At 41.7% G+C, this 24,238-nt stretch overlaps 3 protein-coding genes across 3 annotated transcripts in view; 1 reads left to right on the top strand and 2 right to left on the bottom strand.

The window, feature by feature from the left end:
* Positions 1 to 3,320: 3,320 nt before the first annotated feature.
* On the bottom strand, positions 3,321 to 7,714 carry gpr37l1a (G protein-coupled receptor 37 like 1a). Its single transcript, XM_054784683.1, has 2 exons — positions 6,944 to 7,714; positions 3,321 to 5,321 (listed from the first exon to the last, which is right to left on the bottom strand). The coding sequence occupies exons 1-2, from the start codon at positions 7,553 to 7,555 to the stop codon at positions 4,341 to 4,343; spliced, it is 1,593 nt and encodes a 530-aa protein (XP_054640658.1). The 5' UTR covers positions 7,556 to 7,714; the 3' UTR covers positions 3,321 to 4,340.
* Positions 7,715 to 7,906: 192 nt separating this feature from the next.
* nol8 (nucleolar protein 8) lies at positions 7,907 to 20,236 on the bottom strand. The gene is made up of 18 exons (XM_054785811.1): positions 20,163 to 20,236; positions 19,517 to 19,662; positions 19,252 to 19,314; positions 19,087 to 19,165; positions 18,789 to 18,942; positions 18,290 to 18,579; positions 17,908 to 18,161; positions 15,628 to 16,679; positions 15,299 to 15,475; positions 15,093 to 15,218; positions 14,834 to 14,936; positions 14,549 to 14,681; positions 14,271 to 14,354; positions 11,105 to 11,409; positions 10,878 to 11,034; positions 9,064 to 9,125; positions 8,890 to 8,972; positions 7,907 to 8,802 (listed from the first exon to the last, which is right to left on the bottom strand). Exons 2-18 carry the CDS (start codon positions 19,635 to 19,637, stop codon positions 8,743 to 8,745), a joined length of 3,303 nt encoding a protein of 1,100 aa, XP_054641786.1. The 5' UTR covers positions 19,638 to 19,662; positions 20,163 to 20,236; the 3' UTR covers positions 7,907 to 8,742.
* Positions 20,237 to 20,594: 358 nt separating this feature from the next.
* Positions 20,595 to 24,238, top strand: part of cenpp (centromere protein P) — a 65,316-nt gene continuing 61,672 nt past the window's right edge. The window contains exons 1-4 of the mRNA XM_054784332.1: positions 20,595 to 20,672; positions 21,210 to 21,372; positions 21,502 to 21,656; positions 21,852 to 21,940. Of these exons, the coding sequence (XP_054640307.1) occupies positions 21,230 to 21,372; positions 21,502 to 21,656; positions 21,852 to 21,940 (387 nt within the window). The 5' untranslated portion in view covers positions 20,595 to 20,672; positions 21,210 to 21,229. The remainder of the gene's footprint in view (positions 20,673 to 21,209; positions 21,373 to 21,501; positions 21,657 to 21,851; positions 21,941 to 24,238) is intronic.

Below are 24,238 nucleotides of genomic sequence, written 5' to 3'. Positions count from 1 at the left end.
GCTTTGTATTATTATTTTATGTATTTGCTTTTTCTTTTCTTTTTTTTAATTGTCTCTTCTTTATTTTATTGTTTCTTTCTTGTCTTATAATTATCCATCCATTCATTTTCTATACCGCTTCTCCTCTTTAGGGTCGCGGGGGTATGCTGGAGCCTATCCCAGCTGACTTCGGGCGACAGGTGGGGTACACCCTGGACTGGTCGCCAGCCAATCGCAGGGCACATATAACATATAGGTGTGTACTAATATTATTTTAGGTTGATCGTCTGTCAGACGCTCTTCCGATAATTTGTTGCCTGGATTGGATTTAAAAGTGCATTGTGGTGTTCTATTCTATGGGTCATAGAGCCCAAAAAATAGTGATCACATAGAGCAACGCTGCCCCCTTGTGGTATAACAATACAACACTTAAAATGCCGTACTTCCTCAAATAGTAGCCTCCATATGACAATGTGTCGTTCTCTTGAAACAAATAAGCTTTTCTCCAAACATATAATCATTATGTCAACCATAGTTAATGTAGTTACTTCAGCAAGATGCTATGGCTGACACGCTGTTGACTTGTAAGAGTTAACTGCTAAAACCGGCAGAACTTGGATGCAAACGTCATTGCTAATTAAAAAGGAAGCACTTACAAGTAACCTAAACTGTCTCTCAGATTAAATTGATCTTACCGTACGTTGTAAACGCGTTCCCTGCTGACTTTCAAAGATGGTATTGTGCTATGACTGAAATGCTGTCCATTTGTAAAATGTATTTAGCCTGCTCAGTAATGTTGTGTGTGTTTATTTTAATGATCCGGGTAGCTTGCTTTCACAATGGTTCCACCCACTTAGCCTCTGTCCAGGTCGTGTTGTTTTCCTGCTTCTTCTCTATATTAATGTTCTTATTGTTTTGTTTTAATCTCTTGTTTCACTATGTATATACTGTAATATGAATGATTATAACCAAACATCGTTTTTTTTTATTTAGCAGTAAATAAATGAACCCTATGTTTGTATGAGGCAATATGGTCCTCATGCTGATACTCTTTGTTTTGATTCCAGACATCTTTATAGTCGGTCACGTCGCCTTGTGAGTCTGTTGTAGACCATCCCAGCGTGCTTTGCTTGATGTCTTCCTGAAAGATCACATTCATGCGCTCAGCACCAAAATGCTCACAGAGCTCCTCTCAAAACTCTTCTCTAGTCCTCTTGTAAGAGCTCAGCGAGGAACTGGACAGGGTCTTCACATGGGCCAGCTGGTGGCTGATTCCACCACATGCTGTCTCACAGTGATGGGCAGAAGGACAAACTGGAGCATTTGTGTGGTCATTGACAGGCGGATATGGAAGCATCCGGAATGGCTGGGCCCAATGTTTGAACATCACTGCTGGATCTCCCTCAAACTAAACGTCTTTGTGAGTGTGAGGGGATTTTTACAGAAACACATACAGTATATATTAGATTCAATCTCCTTCATAAATATTCACTGAGTTCCTTGGGCTTTCCCATTGTTCTGAGTATTAGTAGTCAATACAAGCGGCTGCAACCTGTGGCTCCAGAGCCACAAGCAGCTCTTTTATCTTTTGGCGTCATGGGACTTTCAGTATTGCTTCGGAGAGTGCATGCCGTGCAATTCTCAGCTGAAGTGCTTGGGGTAGTGCTTTCCAGTAAGTCAAATCGGTGAAGAAGCATGATGCTGATAAACTGTTTCGCTTGTTAGCTTGTCGCTAATGAACAATGGGAACGAAAGCAATATGGAGAGTGGTACTTGAACTGGAGCTTGTCGATATGTTACGACACTTTTTTTTTTTCAACCTCAGCACCACCTGTTAAACGATTTAGGTACTGTAACTGTATGTACATATTTAAGACTATATAACTATATAAAAATATAACGATGTAAAAAAGGATGTTAGGTTCAATGAAGCGGTTTCATAGCATGAAGATGTGAATGTGAGTTTCATATTTATACTTTCTCCTCACATTCAGTCTTATAAGCAGTGTAAACACTGACACATGACTACTAATGACCTTGTTGGGGGTGCTGTACATGCAGAGAGCCCGCCCAGTCGCCCATCAAGTTCAAACGCAGGATGTTGTTATTTGGAGGCCATACTGCTAACTTTGTGCTCCTGTATCTAAACTAGTTGTCAAGGCGACCAAAAAGAAAAGAGAGTTTAAGTTTTGGCTTATCTGGATGGACCACGCCCCCACCCCCCTCCACCTCTCCTCGTTCTTTTGTGTCTTGGGGCAGCTGGTGGGAGGAGGTGGGTGTTGTGTAGCTTAGCAACTCCAATGGTGGCCTTGAGATTGATATGCAGCTTTGTTCAAGCATCTCTGTCTCTTGGCCAGAGAAGGGACGCCTGAACAAAGCTGGTCTTATGGAGCCCCCACCCTCTTCCCTTCTTGTCTTTGCACGGCTACGTGGATGTGGGAGGGAAATATTTCAGCTCAAAGGCCCTCAGACTAGTGGAACTCAGGGTGGGCCCTGACATCTGTGGAGGGGCCTTGGGTTGTCCCCAATAAAATAAAGACATTATACTCTTAATATAATGATTAAACTAATGCACTTGTTAATCACACTCTTTCCAGTCTGATATTACCATTAACATGCATTGTGGCTTCAGGGCACCAAGCAGTTCATATGAAGCTTAATTAAATGGCAACAAGTGATGGAAACATTGTGTGCATCACATCCTTTAGAAATCCTATTTTTAAATGAATGAATTGCAATTATACATCAAATTAGTGATTGTGTTCATGTCGTCATACCATTGATAGACTACACTGACTGACTATGAACCCACAACCCCAGAAAACCCAAATCCTTGCTAAATTTGAGCCAAAAAAAAGGATCTATAAAAACATTTTAAATTCAATTTTATAAAATGATATCTGGAGCACAGGTTGAGAGTGCCTGCTGTTTATTTTGTTTTCTATTCGTTATATTTTTCGTTCTAGAATACTTTTACTTGTTCCAAAATGTTCCGTCTGGACGGCAGAGTGGTCCATAGAGAACATAAATTCTTGTCTGTGCTCCCCAGGCAACTGTTCTCGTTTGGTGTGCAGAAACTCAAAGGCCGACGCTATTTGTGAAGCTTTGACCTTCAATAATTGAACGAAAATAAAAAAGGGAGCGCTGCTGTCAACCATGACCAACTTCTTGCTTCACATGGGTTTCGGAAGCTCGGTGTTCACTCCAGCTGAGTTCAGACCCGGTCTCAATGTTTCCAGTTCTTGTACAGAACACAGGTCCGGTTATGTGTGTGTGGTTCCTTTAAGACCCTAAAATGTACCGACATTGTGAAAACACTGACAGGAGATATGACTCACAAGTGAGAAAGGAAAATTTTACTAAAAGTCAAAAGTAACAAAACACCCATAAATTGTTTGATGAACACTTCCAGAGGAAAATAATCTCAGAGTGTAAGATCACTATTACTAAAATTCATTAATAATAAACTTAGATGGATTCTTGATGTTTTAAAGGTCCAATTTGGTGCAAGGGGTATGACCTAGTTTGTTACACAATATAGCACTTTTTCGTTTGCATGTGTAATTTCTATCAATCTATCAACTAGGTTATGTCATGACGCAATGTTTTGACCGATCATGGATTTGCAGCAACGAGTTTGCTGCCTAAACTGGTTTCGAAGAAATCCAAAGTAAACAAACAAAAAAAAAAGCCAAGTTTGATCCTGGATCATCTTGACTGACAAAAACTACAAAGTCCATTTTAAAATACTGGAATATCATAATCCAGAGTGGTGTAAGAAGGATGGAGTGGGGTTCACCAGGCTGGTGAAGTTAGCGTATCAATAACTTTGTTACACTGTGAGTTTGTTTCCATGTGGTGGACACATTTCTGTTGATGTATTTCTCTATAAGAATCAGGATTTTGTTTTCATACACTTTGAACGTGATGATATTTACCTCTGAGCCTCAGCATGAGTGGGCTTTCTGCTTTTTTTACTTTTGTTTTTAATGTTTAATGTTGAACTTGTGAACCTCAACATGTGACAATGTGAGGAGTATTAATGATGATGTGTCTGGAAGTATCAGCAGATGAATGTTCACAGCTTCTTGGAATAAAACTTCAAATTAATATCACAAATACTAATTGCTAATTATCCCAGTCATTTATGGAAGCGGTATCATGCTCGTCCCTTCTCAAAACAATCCACAAAGCATCATCACCCATTTAAATTTTGAATGTTTCCTTCTTCAAGAGATTTAGGGCAGATAGTCCCTGGTTTTACACCGCCCTCTGTTGGTCTGGAGTGTGAAATTGGAAGCATTATGTTGTTCCACAAGCTACAAATTGTACCTTGACCTGAATGAAATCACTGGTAGAACTCAGCAAGGGGTCCCAATGGCTGCTGATGAGTCTTTGGCCCGATCATAGGTTACTTCTACCTTCACTGTCTCCTCTTTGCCCGAGGGCAACAGGGACGGAGACGGCGAGTGAGGTGTAGGTGAGGAGAGGGCGGAGGTGGTGGCGGTGGAGGCCAAGGTGGAAGAGTGGGCATCAGGGAGGCACTCGTCGCAGCAGCAGCAGCAGCATTCCATGAAGGCCTGGCCCAGTGAGCGACACAAGCACAGCAGCAGCACCGGCGTCGCTGAGCAACGTACAAACAAGAAGAACTGGCCCACAAGGCCCAGTGCCGACAGAACCACGGCTGGGACCGAGACGTAGGCCAGAGTGATGTTACATATGCTCTCTGGTAAATTACAGGTGACATACAAAGCGTTGAGCGCCATGACGGTGGAGCGCAGCCTCTGCTGACGCGCATGGTGCTTCTTCTTTGTTGGGGAGGAAGATGAAGCACAGGAGGAGGATGAGGAGGAGCGTCTGCTTGCCGCCTTGACGGGTCTGGGCGCTGACACCTGCTTGGTGACCAGGTCGCAGGCCAGAGTGAAGAGCAGTGGCAGGCAGATGTAGCAGCCAAACATCCACCACATGCGAGCCTCGTGGTAGGTCAACACCAGCGGGTACATGCTCTCAGGGAGTGCCTCAGACGGCTCACGGACGCATATGTCCACCACCAGGGTATCTGCTCGTGCTCGGAAGGCAGCCGCCAGGGAGCCGCCCACCTGTCCCCGCTGAGGGTCGGTGGTGGCGGTTGGCAGGCTGACTGCCTCCTGGAGCAGCTGCCATAAGAGCAGCTCAGGGGAAGCCAGCACCAAGGAGCCCAACCAGATAACAGACAGCTTGGAGAGGATTGACCGGCAGGGCTCCACCCTCGACGTGTGCAGGGGTACGGGTCCCGTGGCGGCGTGGAAACGATCAATACTCAGAGCACAGAGGCTGAAGGTGGCCACACCCAGAGAGGTCACCTGACAGGAAAGCATGACGGTTTCATGAATTACTAAGTGTTGCACCAACAAACAAAAAGAGGTAAAGAACATAGCGCAGGTTGAGTCATCTAAGAGGTCAACTTCGATCACCACAGGTGATCAATGAAAGCTCAATTGTAAAGCTTTTCTTAAAGTTGTAAAAATCATTAAACTTAACTTCCCTGACTGTGAAACAAACGGAGCCACAGGAAAAGGAACAGAGGGCCGTTAATGCTGTCACACATTGTGCGTGTTTTAAGTCTGTGGTCTGGGCCAGAAACACAGACTATCATTAGCCGCACTTGTCCTCCCTCCCTCTTTGAGTACTTAACAACCTCCAACAGCTAAGACACAACTTAAGATAATTAACAGAGAGATCTAATTAGCATGAAAATGGCTGAACTAACAGAGCGGCCAAAGCTGCCAGCCTCCACCGGCTTTAAACACTCTGATGAACAAACATTCATTAGTGAGAAAGAAGTTTAGACTTTGATGAGCATCAACAAAGCTAAAGAGTACATGGCCCAGTGGATAAAAAGATAAACCCACAATAACGTAGTGGTTTTGCAGGCGACCTTTTGGGGGCACAAATAAATCCTGTGAGGTGTTTCTGTGAAATGTGGCTTCCCTGAACTTAGTGAACCTCAAAGTGAGCAGTGGAGGAGGGGCAGGCAGCCTTTTCTCTGGGATTAAAAAGCTACTTAAAAAAAGACTAAAGAGTCCTCAAATGCACGCTTATTGAATGTAAACACAATCTGATATCTATTTATCTATCTAGATATACGTATACACACACTGTATATATGTATAAACTGTACACTGTATATGTACTATATACAGTATATATATATATATATATATATATATATATATATATATATATACACACACAACACACACACACACACACATATACATACATATACTGTACACATACATACAGTACATGTACATGTATATATGTATGTATATATATGTATGTAGGAGGAGGAGTACATATTTCAGGTCAAATGTCTGAAGGGGTACGGGACTGTGAAAAGCTTGGGAACAACTGGTTTAAACCAAACATGTTCACATGCTTGCATAAAAGATTACTAGTGGCCACAAACATTTTATAAATACATTTTCCATGAGAAGGTGGAAGAATTTTTTTTGAAATATTCCAGATTTTCGATGGAAATTCACGGTAGTTGATGTTTTTAAATGGCATTTTTGTTATTCTTCTTGAGTACTTCAATCAAGTTATTTCTTCGAACCACAAAACAGTACAGAATAAACATTCCCAGTGATTCCAGTCCATGCAGGGCCTCGGGAGCAAGTATCTTCCATTCCCAATGGAAAGTTTGCAACTTTCCAATTCTGGAATTTTTCAAGTCAACTTATATCTCTGACGAATTTCATTAAATGTGGCTGAAATTATATGAATTGTAGTGTTTTGAATGAATGAAGCTCGACTCCCTGTAATAAGACAATACATTTGAGAAATGTTTTTTAATTTTGTCACCAATTTGTGGTTTCTAACCACAATTTCACGTTAACATTCGTGTAAGAATTGATACCATTCTTTAACAATCAAACCAACCATCCTGATCAAGAAGTTCATCGATGACAATGTCACTCACCTCCAGGTAGGGCACGAGGCGACAGGACATGTCTCCTAGCAACCTCTTGAATGTAAGCTCATGGAAGACGACCACAGGTAAGCAGAAGAACAGCACCAGGAAGTCGACAAGGGCCAGTCCGGCGAGGATGCAGTTCCAAGCAGTCTTCAGGTAAACATTATGCCAGACGGTGCACATGACAGCCAGGTTACCCACCATGCCAACGGAGAAGAGCACTAGGGCGAGCAGCATCACCGCGTAGGCCCAGTAGGAGCCGTCTGTGACCGGGAACAGTGGGTTAAGCAGCCCGGCACCGCGGCCCGATGACAAGTTAGCCCGCAGGGCGGTGGTGTGGCGGTCCGCCCGCGGTGTGGTGAAGTATCCGCTCGGGTCTTCATGTGGTCGCTGGTGGCCGTGATCTCGTCTCCTAGAAGATCCGTCCCGGCGGGCAGCTCGACTCAGTTCTGAAACTTCCAAACTCTCAACAACACCACCATCATCCAGAGGAGCCTCCTCCTTGACCAGCGGGTCCAAAGCATCCTCTCCCTGGGCTGACGGGTGAGGGCGACGGACGTGGCTGCGTAGCTCCACTGAACAAATCAGAAGAAGCAAAGCAAAGAGAACTGGGCTCATGTTTAGCGTTAGTCTAGCAGTTTCGTGCTAAGACATGCGCTGTAGTAAAACTTTTAACTCTTCACACCAAATGTCCATGAAGTGTGACCTGCTTGTATTGCTGATGCTGAAGCTATGAAGTTGTTCATTTCTTCAGCGGGGTGTTAAACACGCAACACGGCAGAGTGACGCTTCCGGTTGACCCTTTCAAAATATACTGCTCAACTAAACACTACAATAACACAACCTAGATCTGAACAAATGAAATATTCTTATTACATACTTTGTTCTTTACATGGCTGAATGTGCTGACAACAAAATCACACAAAAATGTATTGTTATGTATTATTTTATTTATGATGTTATTTTATTTATTTATTGGGAGTGTCTTACCGTCAACCTGTTGTCGATTCCATTTGCACAACAGCATATGAAATTGATTGTCAGTCTATGTTGCTTCCAAAGTGGACAGTTTGATTTCACAGAAGTGTGACTGACTTGGAGTTACATTGTGTTGTCTCACTGTTTACTTAATTTTTTTGAGCTGTGCATAACACCAGGAAGTACGGCAAGAGCAGTACATACGTAGAAATTGATGTTTATTCACATTGTGTATCTGACAATAGTACAAGAAAATGATCAAGCTTGTGAACCTATTATTCAAACAGTATATTGACAAGATGCATCAATATAATCAGAAATAAAATTAAAATCTTCATTTTCATTGACATGATGTTATAAGCTAGGCAGTGGTGGAGCTATGTGGTGGCCAGGGGTGGTCGCCCCGGTCAATCTCCAGCCACCCCACTGGCCGTCTAGACATTTCAGGTACCAAGTTATTGCCACTCTAATGAAAATTTATGGCTCTGCCACTGAAGCAAATATGATGTTTGGTGGCACAAACAAAATAACAGTGAAGATTGTAGTTGAAATTTTGATGACCAATGGAGGACCACAAATAACAAATAACTTAAAAAGATAAGTCAACAGCCAAAGAAAATGCATGTATTATTACACATATAATATGTTATTTCTTTTTCATTTCAGGACCCCTAAAAAGAAGTTGTGTGTTCCCTGTGGCTGTCTCACTCAGAAGGATCATCGTGAAATAGCATTTAGAATAATAAACCTAATTTCATCACACATTATTCATCTGTGCGTACATGATTCTGAAGTTATGTTCAAACTGAAAAACAAGAAAAACCTCCTTAACTCTTTTGGGAGGATTTGAGCTTCCTGCGTGCATCCTTGTGTTTCTTGCGGTACTCCTGAGGATTAAAAAAAAAAGTCTGTGTGTTAGTGTACAGTCAAGGTAGATGTTGTGCTCGTGTTCCTATCCATGCAGAGTGACACACCTCTTTGAGCGCCATCCTCCTCTCCTCCCACTGCTCTCTCTCCTCCTCCAGCTGAGAGGAACGACAGAACCACCTGGGGCCCTCTGATGGAGGAGATGTTGAAAGATAACATCACACACACTAATGTAGAGTAACCATCTCTCAAAAGGCTGCTAAACATACTCTCAATCATACCTAACAATCTGCTGTCATTGAGGTGGAAGAAGAACAGGTCCATCCTGGGAGGTGTTTCCTCTCTGTGGACAGAAAAAGTCTTTTCAGTAACACTTTTTTTTTTTCTTGTTGTTGACTTGACACAACTTGACACGACTTATTTACGCCTTGTCAAGTGCTGTTTACGTCTAGCGCACAACGATAATACGCGCGACGCACATTGTTCCCACATAAGTATGCATTGTCACCACCACTTCCCACATCCGTGAAGCGGTCGTGGTGTTTTTCTGTCCCGCTGTGTCGCGCTGCATCCCGCGTCACGCCACGCAACAGTAGGTATTATTCTTAGCTTCATTAATTCCATTATTTGAAGGGGACCTACGTGAGAATTCCCCCTGACTTGCTCCAAGAGGTGGTGGAAAAATTAACGCATTCATGTGAATGAGACATGCAGAGGCACGCTTTGATACGCACAACCCGCATTGTTTGCACATAGGTTGCACTGCGTTTGCGGTGCTTTTATGGATTTGATATTCAAATTTGATAGAAGCACTATGTTTTTTTTAGTGAACAAATTGCTCTTATATGGTTGTTGTCCTTTTTTTTGGTCCAAGGGTGTCCACGACAGGTAAAATGATATTAAATGTTCACTTTTATACGTCATGTTTGTGGCAGTGGGGGTTTTTTATGTCAAACTGTGCATGTTAAAAACCCTTTAACAGACCTCTCTGCATAGATTTTGTGGCATGAGTGCATAAAGTAAAAAAAAAAAAGGGATTGCCCTCCAAGCATCTCCTCTTCTCCCCCTCCCTCTTGGCACAACTAGGTAAAAAAAGTGATGTTAAATGTTCAGTTGTGCATTCATTTGTCATTGTTTGCATTATTTTGTGCACATAAAACTATAATTATTGTGTGTCTGTAATGGATTAACTGGATTTACATTATTTTAATATGGGAGAATTTGCTTTCGTTAGAGTCCGTTTTGCTTTGAGACGAACTAATGACGTTAACCAAGGCACCAATGTACTGCATTCTACATTGGTCACTAGGTGTCAGTAATTGTTCGGTGAGACAGGCAGTAGAGTCATCACTAAGGTTCCCCAGGGAAGACATTTACTGTGACATTGCTCAAGTAGGAGTTTTATTTACACCATACGTCTTAAATGGTTATTTATTGTAATGGTGGAAGTACGCGGTCCAGAAAAAAAAAGAAGAACTGCTAACGTGAGTCTATGTTATCTTATTTATGTTTAATATGTCTTATTTTCTCTGATTACATCTACTATAATGGGTAATACAAATGTCAAGATGACTATATGGGTTATTTCATGTCGAGGGCTCCAATAATGTTCAAAACCGTATTTACACCATCGTCAACAGGTTTTCAATGCCATAACTACGAAAATATTCCATTGATTAATGCAGAAATCCTACTTTGCGGAAACTGACTTATCGCGGTCTGCTCTGGAACCAATTAACCGTGATAAACAAGAGACGACTGTATATCCATCCATTAATTTTCTGTGCCGCTTATCCTCATTAGGGTCGCGGGGGTATGCTAGAGCCTATCCCAGCTGACTACAGGCGAGAGGCGGGGTACACCCTGGACTGGTCGCCAGCCAATTGCAGACGACTGTAAATACATTTTGAACACAAAAAAGACAGCTGTCTGAAATTTATGGTGGTAGATGACTGACTAAACTTGCATTTTCTCATGCATGTCCACAAAATGTGATGGTGTACTGTAGTATGGGAAGTCATACTGTTCTCATGCACTACAGGCAAAAGAGAAAAAGGCAGACAGCCTGGTGAAAAGTCATAATAGTCTTTCTCACTGATTGTTTTTAGGTGCAGATGTGCTTTTCTCCTCCTGTTCTTCTTCTTCTTCTTTCTCCTCCTCCTCCTCCTCCCCCTCTGAGCTGCTGTCTTGTAAACGGGGGTCTTGTTGCCATGACACCTTTGCAGCCTGGATGCTCTCCACCTTATACTCAGCTGGCACATACATTAGACATACAGTAAACATTTAGTCTTAAATCGTCATCCTAGTGGGGCAGTGACCCACCTGTGTGTTCACTTTCTGTCTCTAAGTCGTTGCCAAAGAAGGAGAAGGTGAATCCGGAAGACTGCTCCCTTCCTGCGCTGGCATCAGTGAATAGAGATGTCATGGGCGCGGGCTGCTCTTCATCCTCTCCTGCACCATCATCTTCCTTTACTTGGTCCCAGCTTGTCTCCACTTCCTCTGCCTCCTTGTCATGCTTCGTCTGACCAAACAAGGCCTTCAGGTCGCCGGTCACGTCATAGTAGATCTCCTTGGAAACTTCTGGAAGCTTCTGAGCCTCTTCCTTCTTCTTTCTCCGGGCTGACTTACTGTGATGAGCACATAGGAAAAAAAAAAAAAAGTCAACGCTCTTATGGTGGACAGAATGCAGTAGCAGGATTATTATAATAGTGTAGTATAAAAGTGTAAAGTTAAGCAAAGATCCACATTGTTGTTGACAGTGCTTAACGTCTTTTTACGACTGTATGGTAATTAAGAACGGAAAAAAATGCGACAGGAATTTACCTTCACGTTACGTCTTTGACTTTAATGTTAAAAGGTGCTGTCCCCCTTTGGCTCCGAATTACACTTTTTTACAATCACAAAATACAAGAACGCCACCACTGGCTAGCATGTTACCAAGGGGGGGTTTAAACAAAAATATTGAACAAATAAATGTCTATATTTGTCACAATTCTACCGGTAAGTAAAACTTTGTCAAATAAGATGACTCACGGTCATGGCTTTCACTCACTGCTGTCTGCGATACACGTACTTGTCTGTAGTGCGTTCATGTACACAAAAGCAGTCTCAGAGAAGCGACTGACAATTTGGAATCATTGTGTGGTTATGATGCTATATTGGTGATGTGTGGTTATGAATAGCTTAATGATAGCTTACATTAGTAGCTAAACTTTGCCAAACCGCTATTACTATCTGACAACAAACATAACAAATGCGTGCGTGTGTGTGTGTGTGTGTGTGTGTGTGTGTGTGTGTGTTACGTGGGACACAGCTTGCAATGGCTGATCAGGAAGAGGGCGAGTTTAGCGCATTTGAAAGTTAGTGCCCCCCATGCAGTACCTAACCAAGGCAAATAGCACCTAAGACCAACTGTTTTTATATTTATTATTAACAGTGGTTAACTGATTTACACTTGTTTGGCTGTTTAAAATTCTTGTCCTCCTCCAGAATTATTTAAAATTTTTAATTAGTTTCCTTTGCATTATTTGTTATTGCAAATCAGAGCTCCATCAGTGTCCTTCAATGGATTATGTGCCACATGTATTACATGATATCTCTTTAAATGTTGATTGTGTACAAAATGATGTGGACATTCAGTGTAAGTTGCAGTGTACACCAGGTGTCCCCAACCACCTTGCCCTGCCCACGGGCACAGCAACCTTTCAGGTGCAATGAGAAGAATTTAAAAAAAAATGGACTTAGAAAAATACATTTGTAAATAACTACATCAAATTTTATGTAAATGCATATAAATTTTGGAAATATGGGCCATTATTTTATTTTTAAAAGAATAATATACAGTTACAAATCCCATAGTTTTTGCATTTATATGTTGTGTTCTGCGAGCTGCGACCCGTCCCACTTTGTTTGACGGTCCTTGTATGCACCATTGTGCATGTGCTAACATTCACCCACGCTGCACAGATAGACTACTATACTGTATTTTTACCGTTTGTCTTTCACCTCATATTTGGTCTCAAATACTCATACTATGTGGGAATGCACAAAGTTGAGTTTTGATGATGTTATTGAGTGCCCGCCATACATTTGTGGGAACACAAACCGAACCTCGGGGGAAAAAACATTGGGGACTGCTGGACTGTACACCATCTTCACGTTATTGCTAGTTCAAGCAATCCTTTTTGTCGAGTAATAGCGGCCTCTGTTGGCCTCTGTGTGAATTACAGTACGTTGGCAAATACAAGAACTCTATTTGAGCACATTCCCCATCAAAGTCAGGGCTGCACGATTCTGCAAAAATTGTGAATTAGATCACAAATCACGTCAATGGCTTTCATTCCCCGCAGTCTGGTACACACGTACATGTCCGTAGTGCGTTCAAACACAAAAGCAGTCTCATAGAAGCGACCAACAATTTGGAGTCATTGTGTGATTATGATATGGTATCTAAACTTTGCCAAATCACTATTACAGTGGAACCTCTGTTAGTGTCCGTCACGGTTAGCATGTTTTTTGGCTAACGGAGACAATTTACGCCACAATTTTGCCTTGGTTTGCGTACATTCTCCAGTTAGCATACAATACGGCGCGCGTCCTGTCGTGTTACTAATACACTGCGTGAATCCATCTGTATTCTTAACATGTACATACATTTTTTTTATTATTAGAAAATGTCCTTCATTCCTTGTTAGCATCCTATTAGCTAGCGAACAAAATGGCAACCGGAACCGGAAGTTACGTCGCCCATCTACACTGTGACAGTTGACTCTCAAAAATATTAACATAAAACATGTTTTTACAGTTTCATAATAAAAAAAAAAAATCTAAATGCATATAAATTACGAATGAAAGGTCTAAATGAATATTGAAGGTTATACCTTCACTGAAGACTACTGTTCCCAAAGACACGATGTGGCAGCGAGACACCACACGGACACCATCTTCCTGCTTTGTTGTGAGTTATTTCTGGAATTCAATAGTTTTCTCACTTTCTTTATCAAAACGCGGGCACTTGCAACTTTCTTTGGCTCTAGTTTTGGTTGTTGAGGTTGGAATTAAATAAACAACTCATGTCAAAACAGGAACGTGGGGGTGGTTTATCTCGCTGCCACATTGTAACGTGTTCAATAAAGGTAAAAGTAACCTTGTATATTCATCTATCCCTTTCAGTATACCTTTCATTCATCATTTATATTACAAGTATTTTTAATTGTTTTCTGCATGTCTAACTATAATTATAAAACTATAAAAAAAAAATGTTTGGTGTTTTTTGTATTTTTGGCTTTCTGGAACGGATTAATTGGATTTACATTATTCCTTAGGGGCAAAATTGATTTGGTTAGCGTTCGTTTCGGTTCGGAGTCAGACATTCTGGAACGAACATAACTAATGCATGTACAGGAAAAGGGTTTATGATCCTCTCAGTACATTTGAAAGTACCTAACCAAGGCAGACAGCACCATTCATCTGGCTATTTTGCTCATACCTTTCCTTCTTGGTATCGTCTGCTTTGGCCTCGAAGGTGGCGTGTTCCTCTTTGCTGGGGTCATAGTGCAGCGCTGACACGTCCCTGCCAACACATTTTTCCACTTTAAAATATCCATCCATGCATTTTCTATACCGCTTGTCCTCACTAGGGTCGCGGTTATGCTTGTGCCTATCCCAGCTGTCTTTGGGCGAGAGGCGGGGTACACCCTGGACTCGTCGCACATTAGAATATCACCAGTCTAACTCTGTGTTGAAAAATTTGTGTGTGATACTGACCTGAAGGTCTTGGCTTTACTGGTCGTCTTGCCAGTGGTAGGTTGTTGTCCGAGAACGTTGTGCAGGATGGACATGTTTCTCTTCCTCTCCTCCTGCAGAGCCTCATCATCATTGACCAGGCTCGTCTTCACCTCTGAAACATTAACAGTCACTTAATCATCCAAAAAACAGATGACATTCACTATACCTTTCATCTGCATGAGTTTGTGTGTAACCTGGTGTAGAAAAGGTATATCAACCTGTATTTTATTATGATGAGCTCTTATAACTACACAGTAGCCTCACCTAGTTCTTCCTTGTTGTTGTTCTCCTCAACCTCCTCTTCCAGGAAGCGAGAGTCCATCCGGAAACGCTCGTCTGTCCCAAAGCGAGACTGCAACGCCATCAGCTAAACCACACACACACACACACACACAGGTTGATGCACCTTTTCCAGGTGAAATTACGGCACTGTTTAGGAACTTGATGAAGATGGTGACATTTTTAACATTGAGCGATTGTGCTAAATTACACATATAAAGCAAAAACTACAAGAACTTGTGACCTTCTGTCCAGCTCGACCTTCAAACTGAGGCCTGAGGTTGAACCTGGTCTCATCCTTCTCTTCATCCTCATCCTCCTCATCTTCACTGCTGCTAAACAGCCGAGGGCCCGACTGTTTCAGATGCTCCTAAACACGCACAAATCAAACAAATTTTGAACTCATTGCAAAGAAGTGGAATGTGAATACACTGAGTTCCCCTAACTCACTTTATTTTTGATTGGGCCGCAGTCACTGGCTGCTGCCTCCTCATCGCCTGAAGCCATGACCTCTGATTGGCTGTCCTGGAGAAGTGACTTTTTAGAGGCCATAACCACTGTCTGCTCATCATCATCACTATCCGAGTCAAAGACGATGTGTTTTCCTGTTCTTTTAGGAAGACCGTCCTATAAATGAGAATAAAATAAAAAGAGAATAATTATGGGATTGGAAATATTAGGAGATTCAACGTGTAACTGTATGCAGTGTGGTTTTAGAATGTACATTGAAATGAAACATTTTAAGGTTGGAGATTCAGATGCAGAAGAAACTCTCTTACCACATTGGCTAGCGCCCCCTGGATGAGCTTCTTCTGCTCTTCAGCTTCCTTTTTTCTTTGCTGGACTGCAGACAGCCTCCTCAAGTTGTCCTTCCTCTGTCGCTCCTCTTCCTCATGAGCGCTTAGCTGGAGACGACGCAAAATTTCCTTTTCCTCCTCCTCCTCCTCACTGTGTGAAGTAGCATCTTCAGGAAAGGATGAAGATGTCTGAATTGGCTGACTGGCCATTGTCCTTCGTCCTTCCTGTTCACCTTCATCCTCACTCAAGTTGAAGCGAGTATCAGTTTTCTCTGGATGTGTACAAGGTGAAGCCCTTTGTAAAAATTTGGGAGTATGAAGAGCTTTGTCATTCTCGTCCAGTTCTACTTCAGTATCGTCGTCCGACTCAGCACTTTTGGACTCGGACACGTGTTTAAGATCCGAAGCTTGTATTCTTGTATTCTTCGTCCTGGGACAATTGTCAGTTTGGGACCCCCCATTCAGCGTTCTCGTCCCCTGAAAGGCGGGCAGCGTCGTCTTTTTTGGCTTCTGTTCGTCCCCACTGCTGTCCTCCCCCAGGAGCGAGGCTAGAATGTCTTCAGGTAGGGTGCCTTTCTTAGGGGTAAGTACTTGTGCTGGTCCAGGTGTGAGTTTTTCAGTGGGGATGCTTGGAGTTGGAGTCTCTGAGGTCTCCTGGAATTCCTCCGCTAATCTCTGAAGATCAGCCATGGAGATCTCCAGATGGGTGACATTGGAAAACATTGCCTCATAGTCTGAATCCGACTCAGAATCATCTGAGTCTATCTCGTCCTCATCATCCTCCTTAATATGGTTCACAGAGCTGCAGATTAGCTGCCTCTGCTGTGCACACTGAGCTTTTCCAGAAGTATCCCCTTCCTCTCCATATGTCCTCTTCGTCTTCGCGTTTTTCATTCTTTCAGCCTCTCTTCCCGAAACGTTGTCAGCGTTTGGCTCAGGAAGTTTCTCTTCTACAGGAAGATAAGGTTTCCTTGAAGCGAACAGTTCATCCGTGTCGGCAGAGTCGTAATCCTCCTCCTCGTTGACTGACCTGTCTAGAATTCCCAGGAAAGTTGAAATTTTGACACATTCAGAAAAATACTAACACAGATGTGAAAATAGGGCTGCATATAACTCTGGAAAAAAATGTAAATCATGCTTTTCTTGCTTAGAATTGAGTGCGAATTTTTTTTTCCATACAAACTTTAAATTATTTACATCACTATTATTGTCTTGTTCTGCTTTAAAAAAAAAACTTCCAATGGTCTTTCTCCCGTTCGTCATGGGAGACCTTTGACGGGAGACTTTCTTGATAGAAATGAACAGAAAGGCTGAAAATAATCAATCAAGTCAAAAACATTCCACGCTCTCTCACTCTACAGTCCATTCATGCACGTAATAAAGTTTTTATTCCCAAGTAATTTAACTTAATTTATTAATGCAAACGCTCCTCCCTAGGCAGTCAGTGGGGAGGGTCAGAGCAGAGAAGCTAACTCGCCCTGACCAGTGAGGCTTGCTGGGGGACGGGGAGAGTGACAAGAAAATGTCGACTGTCATACTAACGGCATGAAGAAAATGGCTGCGTTTTTTATGATGCAGCTCGTTAAGTAAAATACATTTTAAAAGCAATCATCATTTAAAAATTACATTAGATGTTATTGTGAATCAGAACCAGATTTGGCCACCCAGGCGCCTGCCCTTGAACGCCACCCAAACACATTGCACGGGACTCTTATGCTTGCCCCCGCTGATGGTGGGTCTGCAGTAATGCGGTCGCTGTACAGGACTGTCGTGGTGAAGAGAGAGCTGAGCCGGAAGGCAAAGCTCTCGATTTACCAGTTGATCTATGTTCCCACCCTCACCTATGGTCATGACCGAAAGAACGTGACTGCGGATAAATGGGGCTGAAATGAGTTTCCTCCGTAGGGTGGCTGGACTCATCCTAAGAGATAGGGTGCGGAGCTCGATCATCCGGGAGGGGCTCAGAGTAGAGCTGCTGCTCCTTCACATCGAGAGGAGCCAGTTGAGGTGGCTCGGGCATCTGAACTTCCCTACTGAGACTGCTGCGCCCGCGACCAGACCCGGATAAGCGGAAGAAAATGGATGGGTTATTGTGAATCGAGATGAAAAAAAAAAAAAATGTGTGTGATCCTACTGTGAAATATGCTCTATGAAATATGAGTATCGCACAAAGACTCCTCCAAGTATACAGTAATATACTGTATGTGGTACTTCTTCAAGCAAAAAACTATGAACACAATTAAGTGTTGATTAAAAATTTACCTCTGTGCTCCTGCAAGTCTAAGTAATCATATCCGACCACTTCCAGGTTATCCTCCTGCCCGTCGTGCCACAATGCATCATGGGAAGGCTGCTGGAGCTCCACCAGACGGCGTATCTCCTCATCGGAGTCCACATCACTGTCCTCGTAACGTGGACCTCTCCTCTGCGGCTGTCTGTGGTTGATTGGAGCTTTGAAACCATTGGTCAGCTGATGAGTCTCTGATTTGGTGAAAGAGACGACAGGCTGCGCTTGTCTACAAGGGCAGAGGGTGGAAGAACTGGAAGTAAAAACTTTAGAACATTCTAGACCCCTTTTATCCCAGCTGGATAAGACTTGGCAAAACTATAAAGGAACCTCTAAGAATCACCACAATCATGTTACCTGCTTGTGCTCACAGCCGTGACCACATCTGTCCGACTCTTCTTGGGTCTTGGCGGCTCGTACGGCGGGAACTCACCCCGCCTCTTCTTGCTGATGTCATCGTCTCCCCCATCAACCTCCCAGGTGAGCTGCGCGACAGGGGTGGGGAGGTCTGCGTCGGATGAGGCCAACCTGCGGATGTTGTGGCTGTACTTTGACGGGTCATACTTGAGGGTTCGAGATTTGTTTCCCTTCCGACACTTGAGCTGCATGATGGGGAGGACTCGTCCGAATTTACTGACCACCCAGTCCTGAGAGCAGAGGACCTTTGGTTGAACATTGATGATGCTATTAATAAAAACTGACACAATTATGGTCATATTTTGAGGTTTTGGCTAATGCTAGTATACAAATAGACAGAAGTATTGGGATGCTCCTTGCATTTGCATCTATACACTATTTAGCCTGCATATAAACCCAATTTCAAGCGCAGTCCATGCAAGCAAACAGTTAATTGGACCTTGTGTCCTGGTATTTCTGTCCCCGGCACAGCAGCCTTCATGGTGAAGTTGTCCACACCGGCTTTGCTGAGTGAATCCAACACTTTCTGTCTATGGTGTTCAGCTGCAGGCTGATTGGGGAGCTGCAACTCCGCCTCCCTCTCCAAAGCCAGTCTAAGACAGCAAAGCCATAAGTCCACTACAAGTCAACACACAGCCGACTTTATGACAGCCAGAAGCTGTGACTCATGACAGTAACTAGGGACATTAAATATATTCAATTTTGTAACTAACTTGCCAAACAATGAACACTGTTACCTATGCAGAAAGCTCTCCTTTGCTGGTTCAATCTGCAAAGTTCCTCCTTTCCATTTGGATTTGTTCAACACCGTCATACCTGAAGGAGAAAGCAAATGTGTCAGATACTAAAGTTTAAGTTCCTGCTTAACAAATTGACTTTAAGTTGCTGTTAAATTCACTTACACTTCTTCAGATCTGTGTCAGAAATACTGATGTTGACATAAGCAAATGTTTTGTAGGGAATACCTGCAAATGAACAATAGTTTAACCACATCTAGGTGAATGTGGATGGATTACAGTGCAGTACTGTTTTGAAAGCACTGCATTTCCTCATATGTAGGCCAGGGTGCTATTTACTGCATAACGTCTAAGTGGAGGCCTCCATGTAAGGATATACAGTAAACATTATTATTTATTGTGGCTTTCAGAGTGTCAGTGTTATTGTTACCCTCATCATCCCTTCTTGTCCGGAGCTCGACATCCTCCACACCCCCAAACTTTCCAAATCGATCCTTCAGATCTTTTTGGGTGACCGTGTGGCTCAACCCGCCAACATACAGCCGTTGCATCTCACTGGCCAATGCAGCACTGTCACTGCACAAACACAACACACGGGTCAGCATATCCACACCATCTCTCTAGACACTGGTTAAACTAGGAGTACATAGTAATAACCATATATCACAAAATATCTTGCGACAAGAGCGCTATAATTCTACAATTACCACAACCATCAGTCACAAAACTTTTAGGGGACAGCTAACAATCTGGTTTATATCTGATTTAATTATAGCGGTTTATTTAGTTAATATCTATACCAGACATTCTGTAGATGTACGTGCATGTGTGTTTTAATAATATTCATCGTCTTGATTTGAACGTATGGCTTTGCCTTCTCAGCTAAGAATTAATCATTGCTCGTCAAGAGTTATAATGAAGAGCGTTTGTGATTTGTTCATGTTGTCACCAACTTTCATCGTCGCTTCGCACAAGCTATTAATTGAATATAGATAACAAGTAAACTAAGACTGCGTAAAATTTCCTACAAAAAACATGCGAAGTAATTCTTACAGACAGAAAGCTGAAACGTTTACCTCACATGGATCCAGCCAGCGTTACCTTTAAATGGGATCGACACCACGGTCCTCTCGTCATTACTGTCCGCTATTGTTTCTGTGCAATTCAACAGTTCCGCTCCCTTGTTGATAGTTTTGAACTTCAACTTTCACACAAATATGAAAATAACTGGAAGTTATTTGCTATACTTCAAATCGATTAATGTGCAAAAAAGAATTTTAATGAAATTATTACGATAACCAATTTCGACACTCAACTTGACACACCCTTGTCGCAAAGGGTACTCCTAAAAATCGTATCCAGGATAGTGTTTTTAATTATGACATATTGGCGTTGGTAAGGCACTAATATTAGCTGTAAAATCCAGTTTATTTTAGCTGAATAACAAAAACTAAAAAATTGTAATTGTATGCTCAGTGCTGGTAGTTCCTTAACTCACTTCCGGTTCCCCCTCTTACGTAGACAAAGTGGTACCGTCCAAAAGGGCGCGATTCTCTAAACTGCTCTTGTGTGTCAAAAAACGACTGGTAAGTCAGAGTTTTGTTAATTTTATGCTTAAGATAGTACCCAAGACAATTGATAAATACTGTACAGGCTAAGCGTGTACATTTGTCATGTTGAATATTTACGTGTTGTTTCTTGCTATTGTAAGTACGTAAATCACAGAATTTACTTGTCCTTTGCAAAGCGATGAGAAGATATTCTTTTGTAACATTTGGAAAGTGTATTCATATACATTTTGTTACCTAATTAGGTACACCTGCGTAATCTAATGAGATCCACCACTGCAAACGACAACTACAAAAATTCTCGCTATACTACAGTATGATACTACTATAGTTTGACTTGACAAAACATTTTATTATATTAATACCTAACAATACCGACATAATTATTTATGTAAGGGCGAATTGTGTGATATATCTGATTTAAATTGTTCAGGTGTACCTAATAAAGTGACCAGTGAGTGTATTTTACTAGTACTTACCTCATCATTTTCTGTCTATTGTCTTCCTCAAGTCTGTCCTTGTTACTGTACATGATATATTTGACTGGTATCACAGGTCAAGATTTCTACATCAGGATGAATGAAGAGAACGTTGAAGAGGTGAAGTTGCTGGAAGACCACATTGAGCGTCTCCAGGCTGAAGTTGCAAACCTGCAACAGCAATGGCAGAACCACAAAGACCTGACTTTCCATTTCAGTGAACAAATGCAACGTGCCCTGTAAGTTTTTATTAATTTTTAGAGTGTAAAATTGTCCCCACATGCAACCACACACACACACACAAACATCACCTTTTTTTCTTCAGAAGAAGTTTTTACACAAGCAAGAAATGTGTTGCGTCTCCACAGGTCACATGTGTGTGGACAGACGCCACAAGGAACTGCAGAGGAGGTGTTGTCCGGTCTTAAGGAGGAGGTGGAGCAGCTGGAGGAAGATCTGCAGCGCCAGAGCCAGATGAATGGCATCAGTATAAAAAGCTGCAACGTGCGCTCAGTGCAAAGAAGTAATGAAAATACTGTTTTAAAGAATAATTAAATGATAAATCAACTCTTGACTGGAATAGTATATTTCCATTAATGATCATCACACCTGCCAACTTTTGACCTAAATTAGTGCAGTTGCACACGGCTCGCTCGGTTTAACACAGTCACACAGTGTAAGTGAAACTCTAACAGTAGTTTGGGTTTGTGTCTTTTAGGTAGTACTAAGTTGGTCCAGCAGATGTGTGTCTCTGGTTATTGCTCAGAGTTGGAGTTCCAGGTTGAGTTTCAGCTCTCAGAGGTCAAGGTGAGTCGTCCATGTTTAAAGTCTAAGGTATAGTATATATCATAATGATGCCGACACCGATCATCCATGAGTGAGATCAGCCGATACGATCACATGGATTAACTGTACATTAATTTGTTGCATGTTTTGGAGTAATACTAATACATGGGAAATAAATGGTTCAATAATTTATTTTGTACTGTAGTTCAAGATAACAAAATTAACAGAATAAAATAATACAAATACATATCTTTATTAAATAGACATCTGTCCTGCTTAACTTAAAACAGAATAGTGTCCAGGTTGCAGGGGTCTCCAGCTTTCATCACTATTAGAGCTGTCAACTATTTGTTTTATTTAAAACTGGCAACATTTAAATTGTACACTACTTTACCAAGCCGATCTCCTCTCAGTGTGGCCATCGTCTTTATGCTATTTTGTGCTCATTTGTCATTATATATACAGTAGGCATAAAGTCTGAATTTAACAGTTATAATAAAGAAGTACTTCTTTGACCCTTTGTGAGCTTCAGCTTCAAAATCAGCTGGTGAGGACAAGACATAATTAGTATAATGACAGCAAGAGAGCAAAATTGTTCAGTGACACTTTGAAAAGTTAGTACGTACCCCATGAACGTGATATACACTTCCACGTGGGACAAAAACGAGCTCCGAACTAATCGCATTGCTTGTTTTGTTTTAAAAACAAAAAGTCACTGTTGTTCAAGATTCATGATTAACTTTGTCTCTCCGAGAGAAATTTATCCTGGGTCATTCCCCCACGCTGGTAAAAAGTCACAAGAGAGGCTGGGTGACCACTGTGTGGTACCCTTAATGGCAACAGACAGAAGCTGAAATCTGAAATCTGATTGGACAAAGAAATCACATACACCACTGGAAGCGGTACAGCCAAGACACATGCTACGAAATGAAGATAATAGACTGTTTGGAGTAAATTACAATTTCATGGAACAAATACGAGAATTTACATTTTAATGTAGGTCAGTGCTTCTTCAAGATTCAAGAGATTGAAGAGTTTTATTGTCATATGCATACTAAAACAGGCAGTTATACTATGCAATCAAATTCTTATTCTGTTCATTCTCCCAAGAAAAGAAAGAAAACACAATAAAGAATAAGAACATGAGAAACATATATACCAATAAATTAAGCAACAACAACAGAAGAGACATTAATACAAATAAATAATACAAATAAATAAATAAAGTGCTATGAGTGTGTGCGTGTGTTGCGTGCGGCGTGTGTGAGTGCTTCGTTGAGAAGCCTGATGGCCTGTGGGTAAAAGCTGTTTGCCAGCCTTGTGGTCCTGGATTTCAAACTCCTGTAGCGTCTGCCTGACGGTAGGAGTGTGAATAATGAGTGTTGTGGATGTGTGCTGTCCTTGATGAAGATTCTGATAGTGTTTAGACCAGCAGAGAATGCTTTGCTGGTCCTGACTGCACACCACTGACATAATATAGTCTAATTATGGTTGGCATACATTTCCACGTTAGACTCTTCGTAGAAATTTATGCCAAACATCAGATTTTAAATTCACAGTGCGTTGTCCGCCCAAGAGGGGGCAGCAGAGGATTATACTCAGTGTTGAGTAATGACTTTAGCAGCTGACGTCAGCTTCGTATTTCAATGTTTTAACACTTGAGCGCAAATAAAAATGGTTACACTCACAGTAAAATTATATTGAACTAAAACAATAGAATTTAATGCATTGACATTCTTCATCACTGTAACCTGTGCACTAGTTACAAGAACATCTGCTTCACTGCCTCCTCCTCTAGCTTGCTTCATGGCAGATGCATTATCAATTTCTTCCAAAGGTTAAGCCTGTTTTGATAAGAAGATAAATTGTCGCTGTGCAACATGGAAAATCGACGTTAATTTTTCAAACTCGACCTCTATTGCTATCCTTTTATTACAGCTTTAATTCATACTGTGTGTTTTTGGAGGTTTTTGCCACATCATGATGGATCTTTCAGTAACCTCAATGTTTTGTTAGTAATGTAACCAACACTCTTCTCTCACGACACATTAAAATACTTGTCTAGAGGAAGAGTTCAATGTTTGGAGGAAACTTTGTGTATTTTTATTTCTTCCTGAATCAGTCAGATATTCGGATAAAAGGGGAACACCTACTCTTCAAATTTCCAAAAAACAATAGGCATTATTTAAAAAAATAATGGCAACAGTTTGACTCAGGAACAGATTATTTCTATGTCCTAATGGGGGGAAAAAAATTGAAACCCAAGCAAATCAGAGGTCAATCAACTTTCTGAAACACATTTTGGACCTTCGAGGTTTC

The sequence above is a fragment of the Dunckerocampus dactyliophorus genome, chromosome 8 (assembly GCF_027744805.1).
Source record: "Dunckerocampus dactyliophorus isolate RoL2022-P2 chromosome 8, RoL_Ddac_1.1, whole genome shotgun sequence".
Lineage (NCBI taxonomy): Eukaryota > Metazoa > Chordata > Actinopteri > Syngnathiformes > Syngnathidae > Dunckerocampus > Dunckerocampus dactyliophorus.
This window is presented reverse-complemented; position numbering and strand designations above follow the sequence as displayed.

Bases quoted from the DNA above. Each gene is read 5' to 3' on its own strand.
- gpr37l1a (XM_054784683.1), bottom strand. From the start codon at position 7,555: ATGAGCCCAGTTCTCTTTGCTTTGCTTCTTCTGATTTGTTCAGTGGAG. The intron at 5,322-6,943 runs GTGAGTGACATT...CTTTCCTGTCAG, and splicing joins GCCTCGTGCCCTACCTGGAG to GTGACCTCTCTGGGTGTGGC.
- nol8 (XM_054785811.1), bottom strand. From the start codon at position 19,637: ATGCAACGGCTGTATGTTGGCGGGTTGAGCCACACGGTCACCCAAAAA. The intron at 15,219-15,298 runs GTGAGTTAGGGG...GTGCGTGTTTAG, and splicing joins GCGGCCCAATCAAAAATAAA to GAGCATCTGAAACAGTCGGG. The intron at 8,803-8,889 runs GTGTGTCACTCT...TTTAATCCTCAG, and splicing joins GGAGGATGGCGCTCAAAGAG to GAGTACCGCAAGAAACACAA.